The sequence below is a fragment of the Aythya ferina genome (genome assembly GCF_964211825.1).
Source record: "Aythya ferina genome assembly, chromosome: 2".
In the NCBI taxonomy this organism is placed as follows: Eukaryota; Metazoa; Chordata; class Aves; order Anseriformes; family Anatidae; genus Aythya; species Aythya ferina.
In genome coordinates, this window is record NC_140297.1 from 4,816,890 (window position 1) to 4,843,200 (window position 26,311).

Genomic DNA, 26,311 nt, shown 5'->3' on the forward strand with positions numbered 1-26,311 from the left:
TGGGTGTTGGCCTCTTCTCACAGAGAAGTAGTGATAGGACTAGAGGGAATGGCTTCAAGTTGTGCCAGGGGAGGTTCAGGTTGGAAATGAGGAGACATTTCTGCTCAGAAAGAGCAGTCAGACATTGGGACGGGTTGCCCAGGGAGGTGGTGGAGTCACCGTCCCTGGGGGTGTTCAAGGAAAGGTTGGACGTGGTGCCTGGGGACATGACTTAGTGGTGACATTGGTGGTAGGGCGATGGTTGGACCAGATGATCTTGAAGGTCTCTTCCAACCTTGATCCTGTGATTCTATAAACTGACAGCTTTGTCTGCTAGTCATAGGCTTTTGGGCTTGTATATATTGCTGTGGCCGTTTCTTACATGTCAGAGAGAAGAAACCAACCTCTCCAATGTGGGTGAATCACAGTATCAGCATTTGTTTTATTTCTATATATATATCACTACTTGGAAGAACACAATAATCTTTCAGATCAGGAGTCTATGCTGATTGTTTTTAAAATTAAGCTACAAATCCTCTCTAATCTGCATGAAATAACCACAAATCCTGGTAGGAATTGAGAGGAGGCATTACTATGTTGAGTCAGATATTTGTCTGTGCCCACAGTTCTCCAAGTAGATCCATTAAGGCATGTTGCATATATCATATATTGCTGTATACATGTTTTTGTGACTTCATGTTAGTAATTTATGAGAGTACTTGTGTGACAAAAACACGAATTCCATATTAATATGTGATTTTTTTCTTTTCTTTTCTTTTCTTTTCTTTTCTTTTCTTTTCTTTTCTTTTCTTTTCTTTTCTTTTCTTTTCTTTTCTTTTCTTTTCTTTTCTTTTCTTTTCTTTTCTTTTCTTTTCTTTTTTCTTTTCTTTTCTTTTCTTTTCTTTTCTTTTCTTTTCTTTTCTTTTCTTTTCTTTTCTTCTTTTCTTTTCTTTTCTTTTCTTTTCTTTTCTTTTCTTTTCTTTTCTTTTCTTTTCTTTTCTTTTCTTTTCTTTTCTTTTCTTTTCTTTTCTTTTCTTTTCTTTTCTTTTCTTTTCTTTTCTTCTTTTCTTCTCTTCTCTTCTCTTCTCTTCTCTTCTCTTCTCTTCTCTTCTCTTCTCTTCTCTTCTCTTCTCTTCTCTTCTCTTCTCTTCTCTTCTCTTCTCTTCTCTTCTCTTCTCTTCTCTTCTCTTCTCTTCTCTTCATTATTTTAAATGCTTATTTTTAGCCTTTTATGGTTTGTCTGCTTTAAATATGATTTTTGGAAAGTATCATATGGAAGAAAGCAGTTCACTCTGATTAGTGGAGAGAAAATGAAAGCAAAAGTAACGTAATATGTGGAAGGCGCTTTTCCCTCTAGCCAAATGAACCCAAGTTGACCCTAAAGCAAATGTGACATTTAACCTTTCTCGTTCCTACACAAGCTGTGCTAAACTTGACCTCTGTCTGTTCTTTCCCATCATCTTACGAAGCAGACAGCTGAACACGCAGTGTATTTACAGTACATGGAGACATCTCAAGTTTCTTCTTTGAAGTGAGAGAGTGCTTTGGCCTGTGAGGTGGCAGAGGGGCAGAGGGACAGAAGGAAGAAATGCCTCCGCTATGTCAGCTCACGTGACTGGGTCTGACATGACCACTACAGAGCCTGCTTTCTGGCAGGCTCCGTTGGAGTACTGTGCCCTGCAAGATGGCATCTGCCCTGGCTGCAGAACAGGGCTGTTGCCTTTCCCCGTCTCCTTGACCTGACTGTGCATGGCCAGTAGCCTGGAAGGCTTTGCTGTAGGAGGTGAAAGTTCAAGTCTTCCTGGGTGAGAAACAGAAGCTTCATGGTGTTTATTCAAAAAGAATAAAGTTTGAGAAAGGATTTTTGTTTGCATTCCAAGACTTTCTATTTTGTGAAATAACAGCAAAGTGAGAAATATATAGAAATGGTATGGGACAAAGTTCTTTGGAGACCAAAACTGCTGATGAATTCCATTGTCATGATAATTTATTCCACTTCTTATTGAGTGATAAGAAATTCAGTAACATAAAAAGTGTTCTGCAATCATTTTAACATGCCTTAAAGCACTGAAATATAACATCAATATTCAAGGATTATGGTTGATTCTCTGAGCAAAAGCTGACTGTGTTATGTTGGAGTCATTCAGTATAAGTAGAAAAGCAAAGGCATTTTGTTTGCTACTAAGGCTTTGTGTGCCCTCAGAAGTAGTCAGGAAGACTTCATTTCACAGTTTGAAAATTGAAGGTTCTGTCATTGATGTGTGACTCCTGAATTTTCTCAGCACATTTGGTTCTGCCTTTCTTAAAGGGCTTTTTAAGAGCTTCTCTTGCTCCAAGCAGTATCCCAAATCAGCTGCACATTTACATGTACAGTCCTTTGGCCTTCTGTCCTCAGTCTGCAGTGGGCACTTCAGAAATTTCACTTTCAACTGTGAAAACGATAACATATTCTTTGGCTTCACTCAATATCTATTTCCTAAAACTTTCTTGGTGATGTACCATTATCCTACCCTGAACCTGCAGCTTTCTCAAAGTGTCTGTATTGATATTGCTACTCTCATTTTCACTATTGTTCGCCCTCAGTGGAGGGCTCAGAACTCAGAATTCTGTGGGTCAGAAGCTTGTGTACTTTTACTGGCTGTCAAAAGTAATGGATCACCTTACAGAGACGCCAACTTTTCCGATCCGGTCAGCAGAAGCACTTTTTCAAGCCTTTTGAATTGCCCTTTGGTGTTTCCTGTCTCTCTTGACTATGTAAGGTTCTTCAGCAGCCATGTAGCCTTTTAAGGGTAGTTGATAGAAATTCTACACATCCACCCATTATGTAATGGGATGTGATTCAGCTACTCTATTTTAGGTGAGAAAAACTGTACCCCGAGCTTTGTTAAGGCAATTGACTGTCTGCCACAGGAGGAGGTCCAGGACAGGTAGTTCATTTGTAGATGCCTACCTTTAGTCACATGAATGACACCTGATGTTGTGGACCTAAGCAAGTATAACCAAAAATCCTCTCTGTCATGAGGGAATGTCTGCACCTGAACCAATTGTGAATGGGAAATGCTATGAAATACTGGGGATTTTTGTAGTCATGAATAAGAAATTCTGCCCTTTGCTGCTGCTTTACTATTTGTTTGTATTGCTTCTGTCTATTCATCCAGATAGTTCTCCACTGTGAATCTTCTGTGAACCTGCCCTTGTCTGTTCTGCTGGAAAAGTACTGTGAAGCTTTATCAGCCCGCACCAATGTCACAGGTATTTATTTCTCCATTTCTCAGTGGCTTCTTGTTACTCCAGGATCTGTTTTCAAAGTGTCCTTGCTCCAGGAACATCTTTTCCTACTGAGATAAACATAGTGCTTCCAGCCTTCAGTTTTCATTGGTAACAACGTACAGTGGTGTGACATGGAAAGAAAATTTTGAAGTTTGCACACCTGGAAAGAACTTCAGGTAGACTAATAATGGCAGCCTTTATTCATGATTTAATCTGTTGAGCTGACTGTACTCACTGGCCGATATGATCGTTGAAGGTCAGTACTTCTAAGGGACCTGTATCTATATGCAGACTGGTCAAGACTCATTGTCAAATCACACAGAATTTTCTAGGTTGGAAGAGACCTCAAGATCATCGAGTCCAACCTCTGACCTAACGCTAGCAGTCCCCACTAAACCATTTCCCTAAGCTCTACAAAGGCTGTCTGCAATTCTCCAAGTGCCTCATGGCTTATCCAGGCTGGGCAGGCAAAGCACAGTGGATGTGGTAGTAAATTCTAGCCCTTGTATGACATTCACTGTAGAAATTGGGGTGCTCTGACCTGACTAAAGCTTATACAGGCTAGGGGTGAACCTTTTACCATTTTGGTCAGGCCAATGGACATGAAAAATACCAGTCCTCCAAATCAGAACATGTTGAACCTCAAAACTTTGCAATTTCTGTTTCCTGGTCCCACCCTCAAGTCTCCAAAACCTAAATGTAACTTTTCAGGTTAGGAGAGAATTCTTTTCTGATAGAGGACAGAGATAATCCAGGGGTACTCAGGGACACTGGCAGTGGGATGAAGGGAGAATGGAATCTTGCAGACTCTCCAGAATGTTAAGCACAAACAGCAAGGAAATTATGGGGGGAATGTGCAGCCTTTGCTTTCTTTACACCAGCTTTTGAAAGCAGGGCAAAGCACTGATTTTTGTGTTTGACTCTTGACTAAAATGCACCAGCAAAAAAATTGATATTGTAAGAGATGTGAAACGATCCAATTTTGGTTCAGAAGTGGAAGAGGCATGCTCACTGGCACTGATCTGCAGGATGACCATGGTGCTGCAATGAGTGATTCAATGGGGGCAGTAGGATTGTTTTTTTCCTCTTTGTTTTCCCCACAGAAAATCCTCACGGAGGGAGTTTAAAATACCTTGTAGGCATGTAGATGTTATCATTTAAACAGTTCTCTAGCCTTAAGAAATGGCAAAGCAAATGAGGTTCAAGGAAGAAGTCTTTCCATGTATCAGATCAATTTTGGTTTACTCTGACTCTACATATTCCATAAGGACAATAAACTGATCTAGGTAAGATGATCAGACTGAGGTCTGAAAGTTTTGTTGCCTTAACTGCCTGTTAATTTGCATATAAATGGGTGTGTTGACCTGTATTATGAATCTAGTCTGAGCTTTGTAACTTGTGGCATTGTGTTCCAGGGAGCAACTGTGCCTGATGAGGTATATTTGCTTGTATAAATTTTAATGTCAGTCTGTTCTATTTTGTAGCTGTAAACAAAGGAAAGATAGATGAGGTTTTGTGAAACTTTACATAATCTTGGACCCTTCTTTCAGGTGTTTTTTGACTTTTGAATATTTCTGAAAATACTACCATAAAATTTTCCATTAATTCATAATGTATTATTTCTTTCCTAGAGCTTTTATTGCAAAAATATTATTATTTCACACCAGACTGCCTTAAACTTTGGCAAACACTTTAATTTCTAATTGTTGGCAAAAAAAAAAAAAAAAAAAATCATTTTCTGAGCTATTTACATGATGCATGAACTCAAGGCATCTTCTCAGGCTGAGTACAACTATTATAATAGCATATTAATATGAAAACGCTAGAGAGAAGTCACAGGAGCCTCTTACACTGTATTATTATTGTAAAGTATCACTGATCAGAGAAGTAAAGCACTGCTCTAAAGTTAATGAGACTTGATTGTTATATAGAGACAATCCAACATACCTTTATAAAGTATGTTTATAGAATATACCTTTCCATGATGCTCGTGACCATAGCGCCTTCTGCAGCATACTTTGAAATCTTATCATACTTTGAAACTTTTCATTGAGCATAGGCTTATACATGTAGTAAACCCATAAGCTGCCTCATGTTCGGCAAGTTGGACATAAGTCCAGATTCGTGCATGAGCATAAAGTGAACTTTGGGACCTACTGCAGGCAAAAGTTTGTTTTTTTCTTAGTATGAGTGAATGTACTCAACGTGGTGGATCACCAACATGGGGCTTCTTGCCACTGCATCTTTCTCTTGTTTCACATGATAAATGCAGGGTCTTTAAAAAGGTCTGGACTTTTCAGCTATGAGTCTTCTCATTAAAATGAAGGTCTGCAATGCAGTGATCTCCACCTTTATAATCAGTGAAATACAGCCAATATAGTCAAAAGTCTGGATTGTTACTTTGTCCTGAACTAAGATGTAATAGAAGTCTTGCAGAGAAGTCTTGCTCTTGAAATGTTTCTTTTTTTCCTCTAAAGGGATCCAAGGATAAAAAAACTCCTGTAAATATATTGCTGTTGTCCAAAATTACCTTAGCTATGTGCATCCTGCATTTTGAACCCTCATAACTGTAAGGATATATCATGCTGAAACATTGGTGTGCTCCACCCAGCAACATGGATGTGCAGAGTCAGACCAGAACCACAGAGTCTGAAATGTCTTCGTCTTTTTTTCTGATCATAATCTTCGACACTGTGCACATCTAGTCATTTAAAGAGGAAAAAAAAATCAATAAAATAAAAAAAACAACAACAAAAAAAATCCAAAGACAGACATATTGAACAATCTTTATTTATAGCTGGGAGAAGAGAAACGTGAAAGTTTTGTAATTGGTTATATTCCATGTCTCTTTTCCAGATGATGCTGTTAATTAGTCCAAGATGTTAATTTCCTCCCCTCATAATTACTAACTTCAGCCTCCAAATATGTTCACAACAAGTATCCCAAACAGATGGCATAAAATGCTTTTGAGATATTCATTTATGTTTAAGTGCACTGAATTGCTGAGTGAATGACATTGTGAATTCAGGCTGACATGATTTAAGCCAAGCAATGCTTTTTAAGAGGTGAAAGGCAATATAATTCACTCTCTTTTGGGTTTTGTTTCCTCAGAAAATTACTGGATTACATCTTCATGATTGCTTGGGTGCAGCTTTTGATCTTGATGAGATTGTGTGTGTATCTGTGGACCTGAAGAGGGATTTTATTTAATTTTTAATTCTCACTTTGTTTTCATATATAAGAAGTATTGGTTGAAATGGCAGATTTTTTTTACAGTGACTCAGCTGAACATGTTCCCGATGTCTCTCTTCGTATGGTTTGACTAGAATTACAGTAATATGCAGGATGACCAGATAACAATAATTCAATATATGTCAGATATATGCATCAAGTTATAGCTTGGATTTTTATAGGAACTCAGAGAAAAGAGGTCCTCTATTCACAGCAATATTCAGTGAATTTCATCACGCTTCCCTTCACATACTTTGACTTTCCTATCTTACATATTTCCACTAGAGACTGCAGGTCCTGTCTTACTTCTGTTCCTACTCATTTTTGATCTCCATGGAAGTCTTTTTCTCCCATTTTTTGATCCATCGACAAGTTTCACCACACAATCTTTAAGACTTTGATAAAGCACATTCATCAAAAAAAGGGATCTCCTTCCAAAAAATAAACTAGAAGGTGGATGGCCAGTGCTACAGTACTTAGCGTGTTAACATAAAAATTACATTTTCTGTTTTCTTTCTCTTTCTTACCCTTCACTCACTTTGAAGGTTGCAGTTTGCATTTCTGATGTTTAAGGCTATTCAAACAACTGAGTAAGTGCATGACAGTAGATCAGATGTGTCATGCATTTCATTTCATGAAGGCTTGGTATTCACTTAAAGGAAAAAATATTTATTTCCCTTGTTTCACTGGATCCTCTTGAGGCTGGGCATGGTTCCTTTCCCTTATTCTGGTCACTTTGCAGCATGGTGAAAGACTGCTGTCCCACAGAAATGGTGCAGAACTCCTGAGTCTACATGGTGCAGGATTCCACCTGTACAAACTCTGGCCTATACTTCTCAAGTTGTCTTCTCAAGTCTCCAGGGAAGCTCTTGTATGGGATATATTAGTGATGGTGGGAGGAATGTATCCAGGGCTGATTCTAACATGCAACTCTGGTGAAATCTGGAATTAGTGGTCAAGTGCCAATGAACGTGACATCATCTGGAGATTTTCATAATTTGTCTTCTTGCTGGGACAGTGAGTTATACTACAGGCTTCTTCAGGACTTAACAATATCACCAAACAGAAGATAGAAAAAGTAGTTTTCATTTCTTATCCTTTCTTGAACCACTTACAAGTCCCACAATGAATCTCATCAAACATGAGACATCAATAAGCACTCCTTACACCTCCTGCACAGGCACTGGCCAAAGCAAGGTTTGTCTGAAAGAAGGATTTATGAAATCACATGGCATTCTCAAGCATGAATCAAATTTCCTTTCTTGTCACTGTCACACTTAGATAACTCCTTAATCTGGCTGTCAGCATTGAGCTACTAAAACACCTTCTTGCCTAGAGGTCTTGTGTAAACCAACTACAGACAGTCTTAAGCTCAGCTCCCGTGGTATATGTTAGTATCACTTTTCAGGATAAACTGTTCAAAAACATGTTAGACAGCAGTAACAGCTACGTGGGAAAGGGAGAGAAAGCATGTGTACTCAAAAGTGTCTTTGCAGGTTAGCATTATAATTGCGTATTGAAAGATAGCAGGTGTGTATTTGTTGCATGATCTTTGTCCTTCTACCCTAAATTAATAAAATCAAGATGCAAAAGTAAAAGTGCTTCCTCTGTGACGAAAAAAAATATATGTACATAACAGTTATTTCAGACCTTTGAGTACTGTTCCATTTATCCTTCAGTGTCACGGATCTGATTCTGCTTCCAGTTATGATAAGTACGTATGTATAAAGTAAATGTACATATGTGTGCCTGTCTCTGTCTGTGTTTTGGGGGGAGTGTATGAATGTGTGTGTTTCTGTAACTTGGTGACAAAACCATATGAACTGGGGAATGGTAGCATCCTAAAGTGTGTGTTTCTTTTGAAATGAAAATTTGAAAGTTTTCTTTAGACAACCAATTAAATAAATAACTTAATTCTACTTCTGTTTTAGACATTACATTTAGCTTAACTTTAACTTGAAAAGTTCATGTACAAAAAACAAACAAACAAACAAACAAACAAAACCTATAAGATTATAAATCTTCATTTTAAACCTTTAAAACCATCAAGTCTATTTTCAGAAAATTATTTCCTATCTCTTTGGACAGAAAAATTATGAAGACTTGATGCTATGTTGGTACAGTGTTTCTGCCATCTTGAAGCTGAGCATTAATTAAAATGCTTTTATTTCCATCATTTTTTGTTTTGATGGTATCCCTAGACAGATCCATCTCTGTGAACCTGGCACAATGCAAATGTCTAAAAACAAGGTTTTGTAAGTGTGCCTGCTTGTGAGAAAAGAGACTTTGCAGACTCTGCAAAGTTTCATTTTTAAATAATTTCTGTCTTCTTGGAACTTTATTCAAACAAAATCTGAGCTTTCTAGGTTTTGTTTAGGGAGGATTTATCTGTGCTACATTTCTGGAAAGGGTTCTCTCAGCTGTAGCTAGAAGACTTTCTTTTTCATCCAGATTCTTTGTCCTGTGTTTCCTTCTAGCCCAGAATCAATGTAGGCCTTTCTCCAGGCAATCTCAATGTCTGTTATGATTTTGTGTATGGTGTGTTTGTCTGTGGTAAAGATATTTAGTGTTAAGCTGCTCAGTTCAAAACCGGGTGAACCTTTGATTCCTTCTTTATTTCTGGTTGGGACTTCTGCTGATCAGGAATCCCTGCAGGTCAGCCAAGTGTGACCATCTCATGCTGGCACATGTTCTAGTATGGCTTTGCTTGCTGGTCATCATCATACCACTGTCCTGCTTTGCTGTGAATGCAGGCCTAGCTGAGTCACTTCTGCTTAATATGTGTGTGTGTGGGGGGGTCATCTCTGTGAACCAGGAAGGTGGGACCGAACCTGGGAATTTCAGAGCAAAAGGTAATAGCTGAAAGTACAAATGCTTAGGAATCGGCATGTCCCTGGGGCTATCGTAGCCTCATGGAGTGGAACTCATCTCACAGTTTGTCATCTGAATACTGATGATTACATGTAAAATAAGGGTCTGAGCTCCCACTGTTGGATAGGATTTACTTGCCCTCATGTCAGTGCTCAGTGCCCTTTGAGGTACTTTAGGGTACCTAAGACGTGCAGGGCTGGCAGATATAGCACAGAACCCACAGGAGACCTGTGCCCTCTGGAATAGCAGGAGGAATATCTCAGGGATTGAGTGGCCTGGGATGCTTATGTGTCATCTGAATCCTTCCGTAGATCTCCATTGACTATTATTCCACTAGATGAACTGGATGAGATGAACTAGATGTTCCAGTCCATCCAGGTATCCTAATATAGGCACTTCTGCACAGGAGTTTCATAGAAGTCTGACATACAGGATGAAGGCTGCAAGATGGGAGTTAATAGTTTATAGCTCAAAGCACATATGAAATATCCTCTGACAAGATGATTTAATCACAGAGGCTTTGGCTACCAAAGAAAAATGTCATGAGTGGTTTTTTTTTTTTTGCCTTGATGCGCCAGCAGCTGAGTACACACGGGCTGCAGGTTTTGCTTGGCTGCCTATTGTTATTTTTTAGGAGTTAATTTCAATCAATCATTCTTTTAGTAGATGAAAGTTTCATGACAGAGAAACATATTCTATAACTTGCTTTCTATACAGAACAGCATAGGTGAGACACTCATTGCTCCAGGGGTTATTTATTTCTGTGCATTGCCCTACTCTGTTTCTTGGAAACGGAAGATTTGGCCTCGTTACATCTCTAAATATCCCTCCACAGTAATGGCATGGCAGCAATTCTCACTGTTTCCCTTCTGATTTTCCCAGCAGGTCACATCAGTGAGCACTTCCATTTATAATGATACTTGGATGAGCTATTCATTTTAACGTATGCTTTGCACTCTCTTGGCGTCAGCCTGCTGGCTGAAGCTACGTACTCTGCTCCTGCAGCTGCCCGTGGGGCACTTGGGAATGTGCTTTCATCACATCCACACAACTCCATTACTGCTCACAGGCATAAAGTTAACCTTGAGCAGCAGCATTTGCATGATCAAAGCTGGAGCTGAGGACACAGGCACTCTTCCTAGCACTTCCTATTTTCAGATGTTGCAATAACACTATTTAAATAGAGGTGATGATGGTGGTTTACTTTCTCACTGCCTCAAATAACATACCAGGCAGTCTAGCACTGCTTGCTTGTACTTCCCAAAATAAAGCTGCGTGCAGTGCTGTTGCACATTTTGTATTGTTGCCGCTGGTCCTTATGATTTAAAATTCATTTCCCAAGTTTGGGGCAGTTCTAAGCTAAGGATTTGTAGAAATTCTCATGTATTAAGGAACTATGTAGACACTCCAGAAAGTTACATGTTCCACTAGGATTACCCATGAGGAATATTAATATATAAATAAATTAATAAATATATATATTTTTTGTCACTTTCTTATAGACGAGACATATAAACATATCTTATGGTTCCCACCTTTACCCTAGGTGTCCAGACACTGTGAAGTTCTTCCAAAATTCACTAACAATAAATCTCTAAGCTGTGTAAACAAGGCAATAAAGTGCTCAGATCCTACAGTGATGAGAGTCACACAGAGTGATTTATTTTCTGTTGCCGCTGTTGTTGTTCTTATATTTTTTAAAAGAGTACCTATGTCTTGCAGTCTGGCTTTTTGTTGTGACTCTGAATGTGAAATATATTTTAGAAAGAATTTACTCCAGTGCCTTGATCCCATGAGTGCATGCTTTTGCAAGACTTCAGGAAACTACTAAATGAAGTAACCTTGGCTTAGAAGAGGAACCAGCTATGCCAGGAGTGGTGTTAGTGGTTTACGATGAATTACCAACAATCTTAACATCTGCAGTCACCATCCCTGAACTTTGCATTATACAGGAAGGTAACAACATTCTGAAAACCTTCATCAGCATTCAGTATCAGCACTGAACTGGCTGAAAAGAAAATCTCTAGCACATGACTGCCTGGAGTCACAGAGGTGTTGGGTATGTGGGTCTGAGGGAGGACTGTAGAATGGGGTTGTTGATGGCATGAAGTCAGGGCAGATCCCACAATCCTATTAGGAAGCAGAGGAATGTACAGTGACCAACTTGATGGCATTGGCATGGTGGTTCCATGCTGCCAGCCTGCGATACTGTGAAGAATAAGGAAAGGAAAAGGAACAGGGCCAAATTTTTGAGGAATGCAAATGAGGCAGGCACAGCTCCTAAGCAAAAACATGTTACAGTGGGGACATGCCACCGAGTTTTATTGTTTCTTATTTCAGAAGAGTGGCACACCTAAATCCTGGATCTGTCACTTCTGCATGATATGTTCTCAGCAGACTCCTGGTAATGACTGCTACAATACCATGCTTCATCACATAGCCTTAAATCTTTGAATGTATACATTTGGTACAATAACTACCATTTGCTGAATGTGGTTTCTAAATTAGATATTTTTTGTACACTTGGCAGATAAAAATATACTTTGTAGAGCCTCTCATTTTGTTGAGTCCTACTGAGCAGATGGAGTGCTTTTTCTGTTCACATGGAATCACGTCAGTGAATCTGGTCTTAAATGAAAACACCTCCTGTCCGTTAAATCAACATTTCTCTCTGGGTTTGTGGATTGATGAGCCCTTCAAGCTGTGAAATAATGCTGTGGCCAATCCACAGAACAAAGCCATGTAACAATAAGTGATACTACAAACCGCACTATTTGGAAAGGTGGGTCGTTCAAGAGGATGCCTAAAACATCTAGTGCAGGAGAATAATTATTAGTAGTAAATGGGAGAGATGGTCTAGAATGGGAAACATGGTTTTTTGCTTGTTTCTCATTTCAGTAAAATGATCAAGACCTTATAACCCAATGACTAAGTTGGCTGTCCAGTTTAGGAATGAGCCTTTACATGTGCTCTTGTTGACAATCAGTGGTTGTCTTGCCTTTGTCTCCCTGCTTTTGACAAAAAGGATCTTTCCATACTACTTTAGGAGGAGTGTTCCCGAGCCACACATAGAACCGTGGTCACCATATAAACAGATGAAGGCGAGACAGGACTCCATCCATTTCTCCGTGCTGGTATAATCATAATCTCTGTGTGTCTAATGCCCATGTTTATAAATTCATACCAGCTAGCACCACCTTACTTCAGCAGTATCTACCAAAAGCAAAAAAGGTGGGGGACCTTTTGTACATTTTGACCAATTTACATCTGCCATCAGTACATTGCAATGCATGCTCAGAAATGCTGTCTGAGAATCCAGTGGTTCGTCTAAGGAAAAGACAGTGGTAGGATACTTCATATTTACAGATGCTGTTGTGGCCTACCATGGACTAGAATGTGAATACAGGCAATGGATTAGGGGTTCAGCTAGCATAAATCACCTAGTGTAAAGTTGGAGCTGGCAGCTCATCCCTCTTTGTTTAGCTCTCTACTGCATCACTTAGATGGCCTTTTCTGAATAAACTCTGCTATGCATAGAATTAATCTCCCTTGTCCTCCAACCCTGAGATGGGGACATCTTACTGTATTGTCCCATGTATGAAAAAATCATTAAGCACTAAAGCTAGTCCAAATGCAAAGCTGGCCTGTAAAGCTCCAGCTCTATATTGTTCAATTTTGTTATTCCATTACAAAATAAGGATTGTAATTTTATTTTTTTTCCTGCAAGCATTCATCTTATTCATTAAACTGTCAAAGTGTACAAGCTGACTGTATAAGTAAAAGATAATGGAAAATGTTAGCACAGTTTCTGTAAGCCACTAGGACCTGAACTGTTCAGCTGCTTTGCCCTGTGTATCTTTCTTTACTCATGTGAGAAGACTCGTTCACCACAGTGAAACGCTCCACTGAGTAATATTACTCTTGTGCATAAGCGTTAGGCAAGAAAAAAAAAAAAATTATGGATTCAAATATTTCAAGTGCATGTACCCATAGCTAAGAGGGGAGACAAAAGAGAACCAGATTCCTAAAGGTGTAAATGTTGTGGTGTCTCATTTCCATTAATGTGCTACAGGAATTTGATCCCATGACTCTAAATGGTGCTGCTGTAATAAACCTGCTAACCTATCTGTGGATTTGTTTGTCCTTCCTAAAACCCTCTAATGAACACTGTGGGGAATGGTACCAGTGCATGGTTTTCTACCCTCACCCTCTTTAAATTCTGTCTTGTGCAGATGTCCCTGGTACGTAAGGCCAGGCATTTAGAAGCTGATCTCTTCCCAGCTAACACTGTTAAACACACTGAGGTTTACCATACCAAAGAAACCTCATCACATTCAGGAAATCCTCTGTGATGAATATGATGTCTGAGAGAGTTCTTATGTGTCTCCTATTCCTGTGTTCTTCCCTAAGTATCCACTTCGGGCTGCTGTTGAAGACAGGATGCTGCAGTAGCTGGACCTTCATAAAAAAAAAAAAAAAAAAACAAACAAACAAACAAAAAAAACTTCTTTATTTTATTGGTTTTAGTGGCAGCCTAAGGCCCATTCAGCTGCACAAGTCTACTTTGCAATATCTAGAGTTACAGGAAATTAATCACACTGCTAAGAACCTTCTTTCTTTGAAAGTATCCCTGAGGTAATTTAGCAGCCTGTGGAAGACTATTACTTTCTGCCTTCTGTGTAAATACAGGGGAAATAGTTAATAATTGGGAGGCAGATATAGTTGCAATTTCATTATTAATCTGTTCAAGGAGACTGCTTGTGAGTTCATCACTGTGAACGTGGGTATGAAATCTTTAGATTAATCCTCAATGTGTAGACACACTTCAGTGGGTATCGGGTCTTTGAAATTTGTATTAGTGAGCTAAAACCAAGATTTCTGGCAAGGACGGATGGCTTTTTATCTGGCCAATTTGCTTTATTTTGTTTTTACATATATATATATACGCATCTATATATCTATATGATTATTTTTAGAATGAAAAGTGTCATTGTGCTGAAATTGTCCTTCCTCCAGTAGCCACTAGGTGAATTAACTTTGAAAGCTTTGAAAGCCAAGCGTTTGGAGTACGATGGGCATTTTCTTCTGTAATGCCATTGGAAAAAAATCTATCCTGTTCTCTTGTTTGAGTTACTTGAAAACTTTGCACAAATCACAATTTTCTTCATGAATGGGGACACTGTCCTTAGATCCTTAGAGGGATCTGATCAGAGCTGGCAACTCTTTAAGGGTATTTTCCTTAGAGTACAAGAGCTCTAGGTGGGGGCTGGGGGAGCAGAGTCCATCCCACTGTAAGCAAAGAACAAGTTTGGGACCTCCTGACCCAACTTAACAAGTGTATGGGGCCTGAGAGCACTGAGAGCAAGCCTATGGAGAAGGACCTGGGGGTTTTGGCAGATGAAAACCTCAACATGAGCCATCAGTGTATGCTCACAGCCCAGGAGGCCAACTGTGTCCTGGGCTGCATCACCAGAGGAGTCGCCAGCAGGTGGAGGGAGGTGATTGTCCCCTCTGCTCTGCTTGAGAGGCCCCACATGGAGTGCTGCATCCAGGTTTGAGGCCCCCAGGACATGAAAGACCTGGGCCTGTTAGAGCGAGTCCAGAAGAGGGCTACAAAATTGATCAGAGGACTGGAGCACCTCTCCTGCCAAGAGAGGCTGAGAGAGCTGGGGATGTTCAGCCTAAAGAGAAGGCTCTTGGAAAGCCTCATTGCAGCCTTTCAATACCTAAAAGAATCTTATAAAAAGGATGGAGAGGGACTCTTTACTCAGGTAGATAATAGAACAAGGGGTAATATTATTTTTGCTTGGGAGAGACTATCCAATTCACTCAGACCAGGCTGATGTTCTCTCATGCTGTTTTGATTAATTGCTCTTATTTTTTACTTAATTTCTTATGGAGCCTTCTCAGATCCAAATGTAAAACATGTTAATAGAAAAGATATAGTTTTCCTGGTTACTATACAATAGCTTGTTCTACTATTAAAAACACAAATCTCTGAGATAAGTGATGCAGAAAGTAACTCAGTATGTGTACTTTATAGAAAGAAATGATGATTTTTTCCTAAAATGACAATCTAAATGAATATAGTTATATATGTTATTAAACTTCTGGCTAGTACTTCCCTAACTTAGAGAGTTATATGAAGATTTTCAACAGGAAGACAGAGACCTCAGGGGCATCAGTGGAAGCATATAGTAGAAATGATTATGCCTTCTATTTTTGTATTATAATCACCAGAATTTCATCAACATCCATAAGGAAATAAATGCACCCAGTTTATTTGAGAAGACACACAGTTGAGAAAAAATGTGTGCAGCATTACACACTATCTATTACTTAGTTTTTCTGCAGTCCCACAGTCCACAGATGAAACAAGCAAAGAATACTTGATTTTTGATCTGCATTGCAGATTTTCAAGCACTTTTTAACTCTTCATCTGTTTTGAGAAAGCCTGACTCTGTTATGCAGTATTTTAGCTTAAGTCCACCTTTTCAGTTATTTCTTGTTTTCAGTGTTGCAATACATAGGAATACTTTGTTATAATTAGCTTTCCATAATTAAAATTAAAAATAATAATAATTGCAAAATCATCCTTATAAAATCGATGCAAATTGAGGAAACTTTTTTCTCTGTTTCATATATGGTGAAAAGTTAAATTATTTGCCAAGGCTTCAATTCCAATCAGTAGAGGAACACTAGAACTTGAAATGTTTTGGTTCTGCAGTCTGGCTGTGGTACTTGGTTGATAAAATGAATAAATACATAAATAAATAAATAAATAACATAAATAAAAATTTAAAGTAAGCTGATGACATTTTTGCATTGCAAAAGTTCTAAATAAAAAGTTCTAAATAGACTATAGCAGCCTTGCAAGCTCACATACATTGCAATGAGAACTTTCTAATCAACTGATGTAACTGCTCTTGCTTTTAACTGGAACTCTTATGTGTTGGTATTTTCAGGTCTTTTCTTCTTCAAAAATCTTGGAGACACAAAGGTGAACCTGACAGTTGTAGCTCTGTGGAAAAATATGGGATTAAATTTGGATTTCTGTGGTTGGTGTGAAGTTCCAGAGAATGGAAGTAATTATTTTGGGAAAGGAGTGCTGATGTGGTCGACATGAATAATAATTTGCTACCTATTGGATATACACATAAAGGCATGGGACACAACATGTCCAAGGTCACAGATTTAGCTAGAGGTGGATTTGAAATTCCTGTCTCTCTGGCTCATGCTCTAATACCTACGCTCTTACCTTATAAAATTGTATTAGGCTTACGTGGCAAGAGTTTGGTAGCAGGGAAGCTGCAGGGGTTGCCTCTGTGAGCAGAGCCCAGCAGCTGCCCCATGTCAGGCCAGAGCCAGCTCCAGCCAGCTCCAAAAGGGACCCACTGCTGGCCAGAGCCAAGCCATGAATGAAACTGGCTGGGCCTGTGGAAGAGCATATTTAAGAAAGGGAAAAAAAACTGCTGCACAACAGCATCTGGGAGAGAGGGGTGAGAAATGGGAGAGAAACAGCCCTGCAGCCCCCAAGGCCAGTGCAGCAGGAGGGCAGGAGGTGCTCCAGGCATGCAGCAGCAGTTCCCCTGCGGCCTGTGGAGAGGCCCCTGGTGGAGCAGGCTGTCCCCCTGCAGCCGCTGGGTCCCACATGGAGCAGATCTCCACGCTGCAGCCCATGGAGAGGAGCCCACACAGGAGCAGAGGGTCTGGGGGGAGCTGTTGCCCGTGGGGGACCCGTGCTGGAGCAGTTTGCTCCTGGGGGTGGACCCCGTGGGACAGAGCCATGTGGGACCAGTTCTTGATGTTTATGAAAAACCCACACAGGCTCAGTTCAGGAAGGACGGCATCCCATTGGAGGGACCCCGTGTGGAGCAGGGGCAGAGAGGGACCGTGAGGGAGCGGGAGCGACAAAGCCTCAGGGACTGACCTCCATTCGCAGTTCCCATGTGCTGCTCATGGGGAGGAGTGAGAAGAGGGTGGATGAGTGGGAAGGTGTTATTGGTTTGCCTTTAGTTCTCATTGCTCTAGTCTGTTGGCAATAAGCAATAAAATACATTAATTCCCTTATGCTGAGTCTGTTTTGCCTGTGTCTGTAATTGGTAGGAATCTCCCTGTCCTTATCTCAACTCACAAGCTGTTTTTTCATCCTATTTTCTCCCTCTGTTCTCTTAAGGAGCAGGAATGAAAGAGAAGCATGGTGGAGTTCAGCTGTCCATTGTTTTTAAACCACCACAGAAATGTGGCATGTGCATATTTTGATGTAGAGAAAACAGAGCACACATGTTAGCATGACACTCACAGTGTCTGGCTGAAGGAACTTCAACTGTACATGCTGTAGAAACCTATTTATGCCATACCAGCCCGCTAAACACCTGGTGGTATTTCAAGGTTTTGCACTTGTAAGTAGTCCTCAAGCAGGTTAAAGTGGAGAGGCCCCTGCATCTGTCCTCTTCACCTGTCACATGTATACAACTCATTACTGATGAGTAAATGCTACTTATGGTTGCTCTGAATTGTCATGGTTATTGGGTTGTTTACCGGATAAATATATTAGGTTAACTAATTAATGGTCTCTGTAGAAAAACTGTCATGAAACAGAAGAGCGATATGTGAAAGCCAGTGCCTACAGTTTCTTATCTGATCTTGTCCAGCCTTCATCTCATCTGCAAAGTTGACTTGAACAGTAGCTTGATATTCTCAATGATGTGAAAATCCCCTGACAGAAATATACCTGAAACGCAGGCCAAGTGACCCAAATTAAAGACAGCTTTTGGGTCACTTTGGTCCTGAAGGACCACAGAGAACTTCTGCAGTTCTGGCACAAAGCCTAAGAGGGGACTGACTGCGGGATTTACCTCGGGGAGATACATGGCTGAACACCACAGCACGTGCAATTAGAGAGTTTAATGAGGCAAAAAATCTGCTAGCTTTGTTACCATGACAGCCTTTGGTGTATATATAGCTCTTCCTGGAATCTCTCAGAGTATCTCTTAAAAGCATTGAAAATGCTGCATTCTTAAGCTCTTTCTTTCTTTCTCTTCATGTCAATGCAATGTTAATCAGTGGTTACCTTCACGTCTTACCCTCTGCTCTTGGCAACTCATCTGCTGTAGGCCAAGTGCTCTGTGCAAATCAGGGGCTCCATTCTGCTCCTTCATGAGCAACAACGTGAGCTAAACTCTTCTCATCAGGACTTCTCGTACCTGTGCAGCTGCCAGCAGTCTCCATCTTGGAGCACCATCGCCTCGTGCTCCAGGTTTCCAATTGTTACTTTTGATTTGCTATTACAGCAGAAGGTAGGGTAAAGCAGTCAGTGGTAGATAATGAGATAAATGAGCAAATAAGAAGTCCCTTTGTCATAAAGATATAATATATATTTTGTGAGTGTGAACGCGTGGAAAAGATCTTACATTTAAAACTTGGCCTTTGGCCCATGATTACATCACATCTTGAAAATAACTATTCTACTTTATAATTACTACTTTTTGCCCTCTCCAGCTGAGTTACCAGGGGGTGGAGGAGACAATGCCCCATTAGCTAAGTGCTACCAAAGACTTTGTGTGGGAAAGCAATGTTTTTCCATCCCCAGCTACATTATCTTGCTGGATAATCCTGAATCATTAACATTTCACATCCTTCTTCCTGGCACTTTTTGTTTTTTTGAAATCAGGAGTAGTTGTGAGACAGTATCTGCTTGCAGACAGCAGTCCCTATCCCTCACAACTCTGCAGCTGCCTAATGTTGGGTAGCTGTTCTTTATGGCACTAGATTGTGTGGTTGTGATTACCTATGGGGAAACATGAATTGCAAATGTAAAGGTTTCACTGAGCTGTTTCCTGCTAGAGAGTACAGAGGGTAAAGGGTCAGTGTTTATTGGGAAAATTCACTGCCTAGGAAAGGAATGAGAAGTCTGGGGTGAGGAAAGGTGGACTGTATCTCTGTCCACTTCTCCAGGCTCTTCCCCACTCTCTCTTCTCTTTCTGCTCCTTCACAGACTGCTGAGATTTAAGACATCCTATCTTTCACTCTATCCTCTTCTTTGGACACACAGACCATCCTCTACATCTGTCATGGTATGGCAGAGTATTCAACAGCAGATACTCTTAAGAATTATCAAAAAGCATGTAAACATGGTCTTATTAACAAATCAGTTTTAAAATACAGCCTAGATTAAAAATAATAACACATGGCCACAGAAAAGCAATATAAAGTAAATACTACTGTGTGAGCATGCATGTGAGTGGCTTTTCCTTTGGTTCCCTACATTGTACTTAGGAGTTCCCAAGCACTAAATATTATTACTGTAAGAGTGTTTGCTATTCCTGTCTGTTTAGGAGTTTCCAGCATAAATTCTTAAGGCAATGATAATGTAGAATTCCCCATAGGCAAAACAAATTAAAAAAAAAACAAACAAAGAAAACCCTCTGTTAATGCTTCTGATGGCAAGTAGATGTCTAAATAAGAATAAAACAAGTTTTTGCCTTTAGTAAGAGCTTTTTATTTTTAAGACATTGAAAAGATTTTGGAAACTGCTTTCAAGCATATGAAAACCTGCAGAAAAGAAGGGGGGAAAAAAGGCAAACAAACAAACAAAAAATAGACCTTAATCGGTCTGTAATAATAATAATAATAAATAAATCAACTATAAATAAATAAATAAATAAATAAATTGAACAAGACCATTGACCTGGCAGCAGGATTTTTACTTAGGGTGCAGTCAGATAAATACCTGTTATTACACCTCCCTTTTAATCAAGTCGTTTCCCCTCTCCTCTCATCTTACATGCTGAAACTGATTTATGCAAAGACAGTATGCTTCTCATTCAAGCTGATGGCCCATTGTGAGTTCTCAAAAGAGATGAAAACTTCTCAAATTGTGCTAAACTTGACACAAATGTCCACATATCTTTTTCAGTTGACTCATCTGTTGTAAGCTGAGTCCAGTGAGGGTATTAAATGTATGGAGTGAAGACCAAACTACAGAGGGATCAATAATAATTTGATGGGATCTGCATCGTGCACTGTAGAGTTCACCGCTTCCATTCTAGCTACATCCCATAGATGAAGTCTGCTGACTCCCAATACCACTGAGATCAGGGTGAATATTTTCCTTCAACATTTGTTTTATGTCCAAATCAGTTGATTTTGACTGACCTTAGGAATGTTTAATTTTCAGCAATTGCTGCCACAGGGGGGAAAAATCTGTTTTTACACACATGTAAATGTTTTATTTTGACAAGGTGAAAAAACAAACAAACCTTCAAAATTTTCAGAAAATCCAAGTATTAAAAAAAATCACATTGGATCCAGAAATGAAAGACACATCTTTCAAATCAATTTCCTTTTGCTATGCCTAATCAGAAAGTGAGGGGTGGGACTTTTCTGAGTAAATTCAGACATTTCTACACATTAAGATAAGTAGGATAAAACTTACCCTCCACTGTGGATGCCTGAAAGTGAGATGAATTCTAGCCCACTTTGTACAATCAGTCATTTGCTTACATTGATTTCAGTGCTAATAAGGTATTATAAACATTTTCTTTCTGTAGCCTTTGGCTTATGTCTTTTTGGGTTTCTCTGAGAAACGGAATAGTAATTATCCAAGGAAAATGCTGTTCTGAAGAACTACAGGGATCAATTAAGGAAAGCAGCAAATGAATTTCTAGGAATGATATAACATTTCTTTTCCATTGCTATGGGCTTCTGTCCTGCTTCCACAATTTGTGTATCACTGAAGATAATTTTCAGTGATTCATAATGAAGGAATTTACTTTAATGTTGAAAAGATACCATTTACTTTTATCATCAACACCTTGTAGTGTAGATTATGTGGTTCAGAAACATTTACTTTCTCTTGGGGTCACTAAGGTAGCTGCTATTCATACTTCTGGCTTCTGAGAATTGGAGTGGTTGTTTAAGATAGGCCAAGCAGATAGGCTTCTTTGAAAACATTACAAAATCCCTATTTTATCAGTAGAGAAAAGGACAATTGTGAATCATTATAAACACAAGGACAAATGGTTATGTTGCTACTGGCTTGGAAATCCTAATTTTCTATACCTGGTTCTTTGCAAATCCATATACACTCCGTGTACATAGATTCCCAGCTGTTTTCTAGGGTAATAGTAATTCCCCTGTGTTGTTGTTGTTGATGTTTCAGCCCATCAATGTAAGCTTTTAGGAAACCAATGAATCCTCATTTGGGGGGGGAGGCACTAATCTCAGAGATGGAAAAGTCACTGTCTTTCTTTTGATTATAAATCATATTGCTATTGTTATTTATTTTCAAATTATGATGGAATCTAGAAGCTAAATCAGATCAATATGTCTCTTCAGGTAAGTGCTGTGCACATCCCAACATGCTCAGAGAAAAAAAAAAAAAAAAAAAAAAAAAAAGAGCTTTTCTCTCTCAAACAATAAGAGTTTATCGTTGCCTACTTGCCTCCTTTCCCTTTGTATTTCAACTAGAAAGCACAAGCTACAATGAAGTTTGCTGCTGTTAACTAATGCCCTTAAAATTACATCAGTCCCAAACTGACAGGCTGTATTAACAGTAGAAGCGTAAACACTGAGAAATCAAAATTTGTTTTCTATGCAAATGGAATCTATTCAGCAGAAAATCCCCTAACCCAGCACTTTTCTGTTGCTGGATATTTTTGAGTGCTTTGTGTGAATTTGGTTGGAGACATGGCCTTTGATATTAAGTGCACCCTCAGCAAGTTTGCCGAAGACACCAAGCTGTGTGGTGCGGTCACCACACCAGAGGGAAGGGATGTCACCTAGAGGGACCTGGGCAAACCTGAGAGGTGGGCCTGGGCAAACCTCAGGAGGTTCAACAAGGGCAGGCGCAAGGTCCTGCATCTGGGCTGGGGCGATCCCAATCCTAAATACAGGTTGGGCAGGGAATGGACTGAGAGCAGCCCTGAGGCGAAGGACCTGGGGGTGCTGGTGGATGAGAAGGTTGCTATGAGCCAGCAACATGTGCTAGCAGCCCAGAAAGCCAACTGTGTCCTGGGCTGCACCAACAGCAGTGTGGGCAGCAGGAGGAGGGAGGGGATTGTCCCCCTCTGCTCTGCTCTTGTGAGACCCCACCTGGAGCCTGTGCTCAGCTCTGGGGCCCCCAGCACAAGAAAGAGTTGGAGTGAGTCCAGAGGAGGCCATGAGACACTCAGAGGCTGGAGCACCTCTGCTGTGGAGCCAGGCTGAGGGAGTTGGGGTTATTCAGCCTGGAGAGGAGAAGGCTCCAGGGAGACCTCCCAGCAGCCTGCCAGGGCCTAAAGGGGGCTACAGGAGAGCTGGAGAGGGACTTTTAGATTAGATGTTAGGAGGAAATTCTTCACTGTGAGGGTGGTGAGGGCCTGTCCCAGGCTGCCCAGAGGACCTGTGGCTGCCCCATCCCTGGCAGTGCCCAAGGCCAGGCTGGATGGGGCTAGGGGCAGCCTGGGCTGCTGGGAGGGGGCCCTGCCCATGGAAGGGGAGTGGAATTAGATGGGCTTTGAGGTCCCTTCCAACCCAAACCATTCTGTGTTTTTATTCAATGGCATTTTCTCTACCATTTCTGCATTTCTATTTCTGGAAAGTGCAACTCCTACTTGATCTGGAAAATGGGGCAAAATGGGTGGGTTTGGTTCAGTTGTTTAGCTGGTTGGTTTCTTACAGCATCCTGCATTCTCTATCCCAGACTATGAATTTGTGTCAACAGATACAGATTATGGTCATTTAGCTCACAGTGTAGAAACCTACTGTGTAGGTCCATTTGCCTCAGGTTTAACCCTATGTCAAGATGACAGCAATTGCTTCAGCTTTCTCACAGCGTGTTTTACTGAGTGGTAGCATGAGAAAGCTTTGTTTCCAAATTCATTCGATTTTAGGCTTAAAGCTGATCACAGAAAGGTCAATCTCACATGAAGGGTTTACAGCCTGCTCTAACTCAGCATGCAGATATTGAAAACGTTAAAGGTGCATTCACAACATCTTTTAATTCTGCCCGTCCCCAGAGCTGTGTGTGAGCAGTTGTTGGGTGGATTAAATCATTTTAATTTGGTCTCTGCAAATTGCTATGAAGAACACTGATTCTTCTGTAACATTGATGATTTATCAGCTCAAGTACTTCCTGCTTCAAAGACCACGGTAGTTATTTTGGGTGTCAAGGCACAGCTACACACACCAATGAAATGAAAAACTGCATTTGATCTTTTTCAGTAATAAACATTTATTGTGCAAGCAATCATGCCTTGTTTAACCATCAAGAGGCCACAAATTTAATGGTGGCTAGTTTGAGAGATTAAAAACCTAAAGTCAAGCTGTTTGAATTATGCATAAGTAAAACTGTGGAATTTATTTCTAATTAATCATTAACTTTCCTCTTAGTTGGTGCTCTCTGTTGGTGAAAAACAATCAATTATTCAGTAAAAACACTGTAATTAGGAACAGGATTCCTATGTGGCCATAATAAACATCATCATGAAAAAGTTTTCAAAACGGAAAACAGAATCAAAACCCCAGTAGAAGTGTTCAACTCTCCACAAATTAAGGCTATTTTTACAGGAAACATTTCCTAGGCTTGATTTTTCTTCTATTTTCCCTACAGGTGGCATTCCTCTCCCTAACTTTAAACATTTATAGTGCAGACATGTCCCAGTGAGCAGGTCCTCCCAGGTTCCTTTTATAGTTAATGGTAAGAGAGACTTTTGGAAGACAATTTGTCTTACCCAATTTAAGTATCTTCTTTATGGTGACAGAAATCATCCGGTAGAGCCCACTGACTGCACTAGCTAGACCGCTCTTGACTTTTAAGGGAGCCTGGAGATTTCTTTGCCACCAACAGCTACTCTGCAGACTTTTAAACTGAAACAAATGGTCCCAGCTGCAGCATCTGTATCTCAGAGGAGAATTGGCATGAACGGTGTCCATGTATCAGTTCTTTTATGGGCTAAGTGGTTTATATTTTCTGTGGATTTTGTCTCCAGGAAAGACTTTTAAGGAACATAAACCATACAGACTTGTACAAATCTTCTGGAGAGGAGTGGTGTTTTCTCCGAAAAAATGGAAATCGTTTCTTATTCTCAGAAATTTTGTGTAAGGATGTTATTAGTTTTTATCTGTAAGAGGGAACAATAGGCTGTTCTTCCATCTCTGTAAAATAATCATTTGTTTCAAATAAAATTATGGCTTTCTGGGTGTGGAGGAACACTCACCTATTGATTTCAGCAGGGACTGGAATTTTAACCAGAATAACCTGTGCTCATGTCCAGAGGTGGAAAAAGGCTGCATCTCACCTAACTTTAGATGTATTTAACGTAGACAACTGAAATTAAGTCAGACACCTCAAGCTCCTCATCTAGGCAATTGCAAGTGTAGTAGCATTTATACAACTATGTGATTTAAATATACACTTTATAATGAAATGAACCATGGTGAATTGTGCCATGTTCTTTCATTGACTGTTAAGGAGTCCAGGTAAGTAGCTCAGAGGCAGAGTCCACAAATCCACTCGGTCAGGGTGGTCTCACCCAGAGCTTCTAGTCTGTGTTTTCACGGGACCTATGTCAGGTCCAAGCACAGAAAAATCCTTAACTGTAAAACAGTAAAACATCCCTGACTTCACAATGGCTTTTAGGAAAAGTTAATCAACAACTCAGTTGTAAGGATCATGACCACTCATTCAGGAAACTGCAGATTTCAGAAAAGTCTATGAAACTGAAGTAAACTCCTGTTCCACATTTTACAACTTTGTTCTTCTGTCTGCATTGTCTGACAACTGGTGAACAAAAAATCCCATGTAATTGAGACCAAACAATTAAAGTGAAATTAAAATGACCCCTAGGGTGTTATAGCTCAACTCTAGCTAGTCTTGTATTCAATGAGAGAAGCAGAATCCCAGAGAATATCTATTTTCTGTTATTGTACATAGTTTTTCTATCTATGTTAAGAGTACTTTGAAGGAGCTGGGATAAAATAGTCACAGTCAGGACTGTTTATTCAAAGCCATTTCTTCTGAGGTGAGGAAAAGAAAATATTTGCTACCATGTGTGATAGGCTGGAGGGCTTATTATCTCGCTTACCACTGAACATCCAAAGCAACTCAGAGAATTAATACCAGAATAATGGCAAAATCCACATTCTTCCAGAGCTGGTAGTGAAAGATTTGTGAGAGATGGCTGGAGGGTGTTTGACCCTTTTTTGAATTCTCAGAACCTGCAGCAGACCCCCCTTTTTTTCTAATTCTGGTCTATTGCCGCATAATGAGTATTTGGGGAAATAGCAGAAAACAGGTAGTCCGGTAGCAGAAAGGTCAACAGAGAGGTTATATTCTGTCATCTGTTTTAGATGAGCAGATTCATCTCCTGGTTCTCCAAGAGGAATTACCCAGCTGGTGTCCTTCTGGAGGTTTGAATCTTCCCGTGACACCCGTGGAAGCTGCTGTGCTCACTGCATACAAACGAGGTTCCCTTTAGTGGGGCAATGGAAAAGAGAAAAAAGACATCCTAAATTTAACCAGATTATACCTAAAAGTTTGGTTCAGCTGTAAATGACAAAGGTGTGGAGCCAAACTGAGTGAAACAGGGCCGTATAGCTGGTTTTCTCTCACCCAGAGGTAGACTCTATCCCAAATGGTTATTCTGGGGTGGACAAAGCTACATGTCTCATGTTGGCATTGGAAACACTTTCCTAACAAAAGATTTAACAAACTGTTCTGTTTCCACGAGGCAATTTAGCTTTAACTAACTCAGTCCTTTTGATCAAAAAAATGGGATAAAAAGCAACATTTTGTCAGATTTTCTCAATTGGCAACAGTCTGCAAGTGCTCACAGCAGTGTGGATGTAGCATGCAGCTCCTTGCTGGGCAGTGGAAAGCCTGACATGATCTCCTCTTTCCACGGGAGCAGCATTAATGTGAAAAGGATAAAATGATTGATCCATCAGCTTTTCCATCAGGACACAAATTGAATCTGCC

At 40.1% G+C, this 26,311-nt stretch overlaps 1 protein-coding gene across 2 annotated transcripts in view; it reads left to right on the forward strand.

Moving 5' to 3' along the window:
* The window catches only part of CRHR2 (corticotropin releasing hormone receptor 2), a 158,010-nt gene that overhangs the window by 10,698 nt on the left and 121,001 nt on the right, over nucleotides 1–26,311 (forward strand). For both annotated transcript variants that reach the window (XM_084509367.1, XM_084509365.1), the window contains exon 2: nucleotides 3,138–3,231. In XM_084509367.1, coding sequence (XP_084365493.1) covers nucleotides 3,138–3,231 — 94 coding nt within the window. The remainder of the gene's footprint in view (nucleotides 1–3,137; nucleotides 3,232–26,311) is intronic.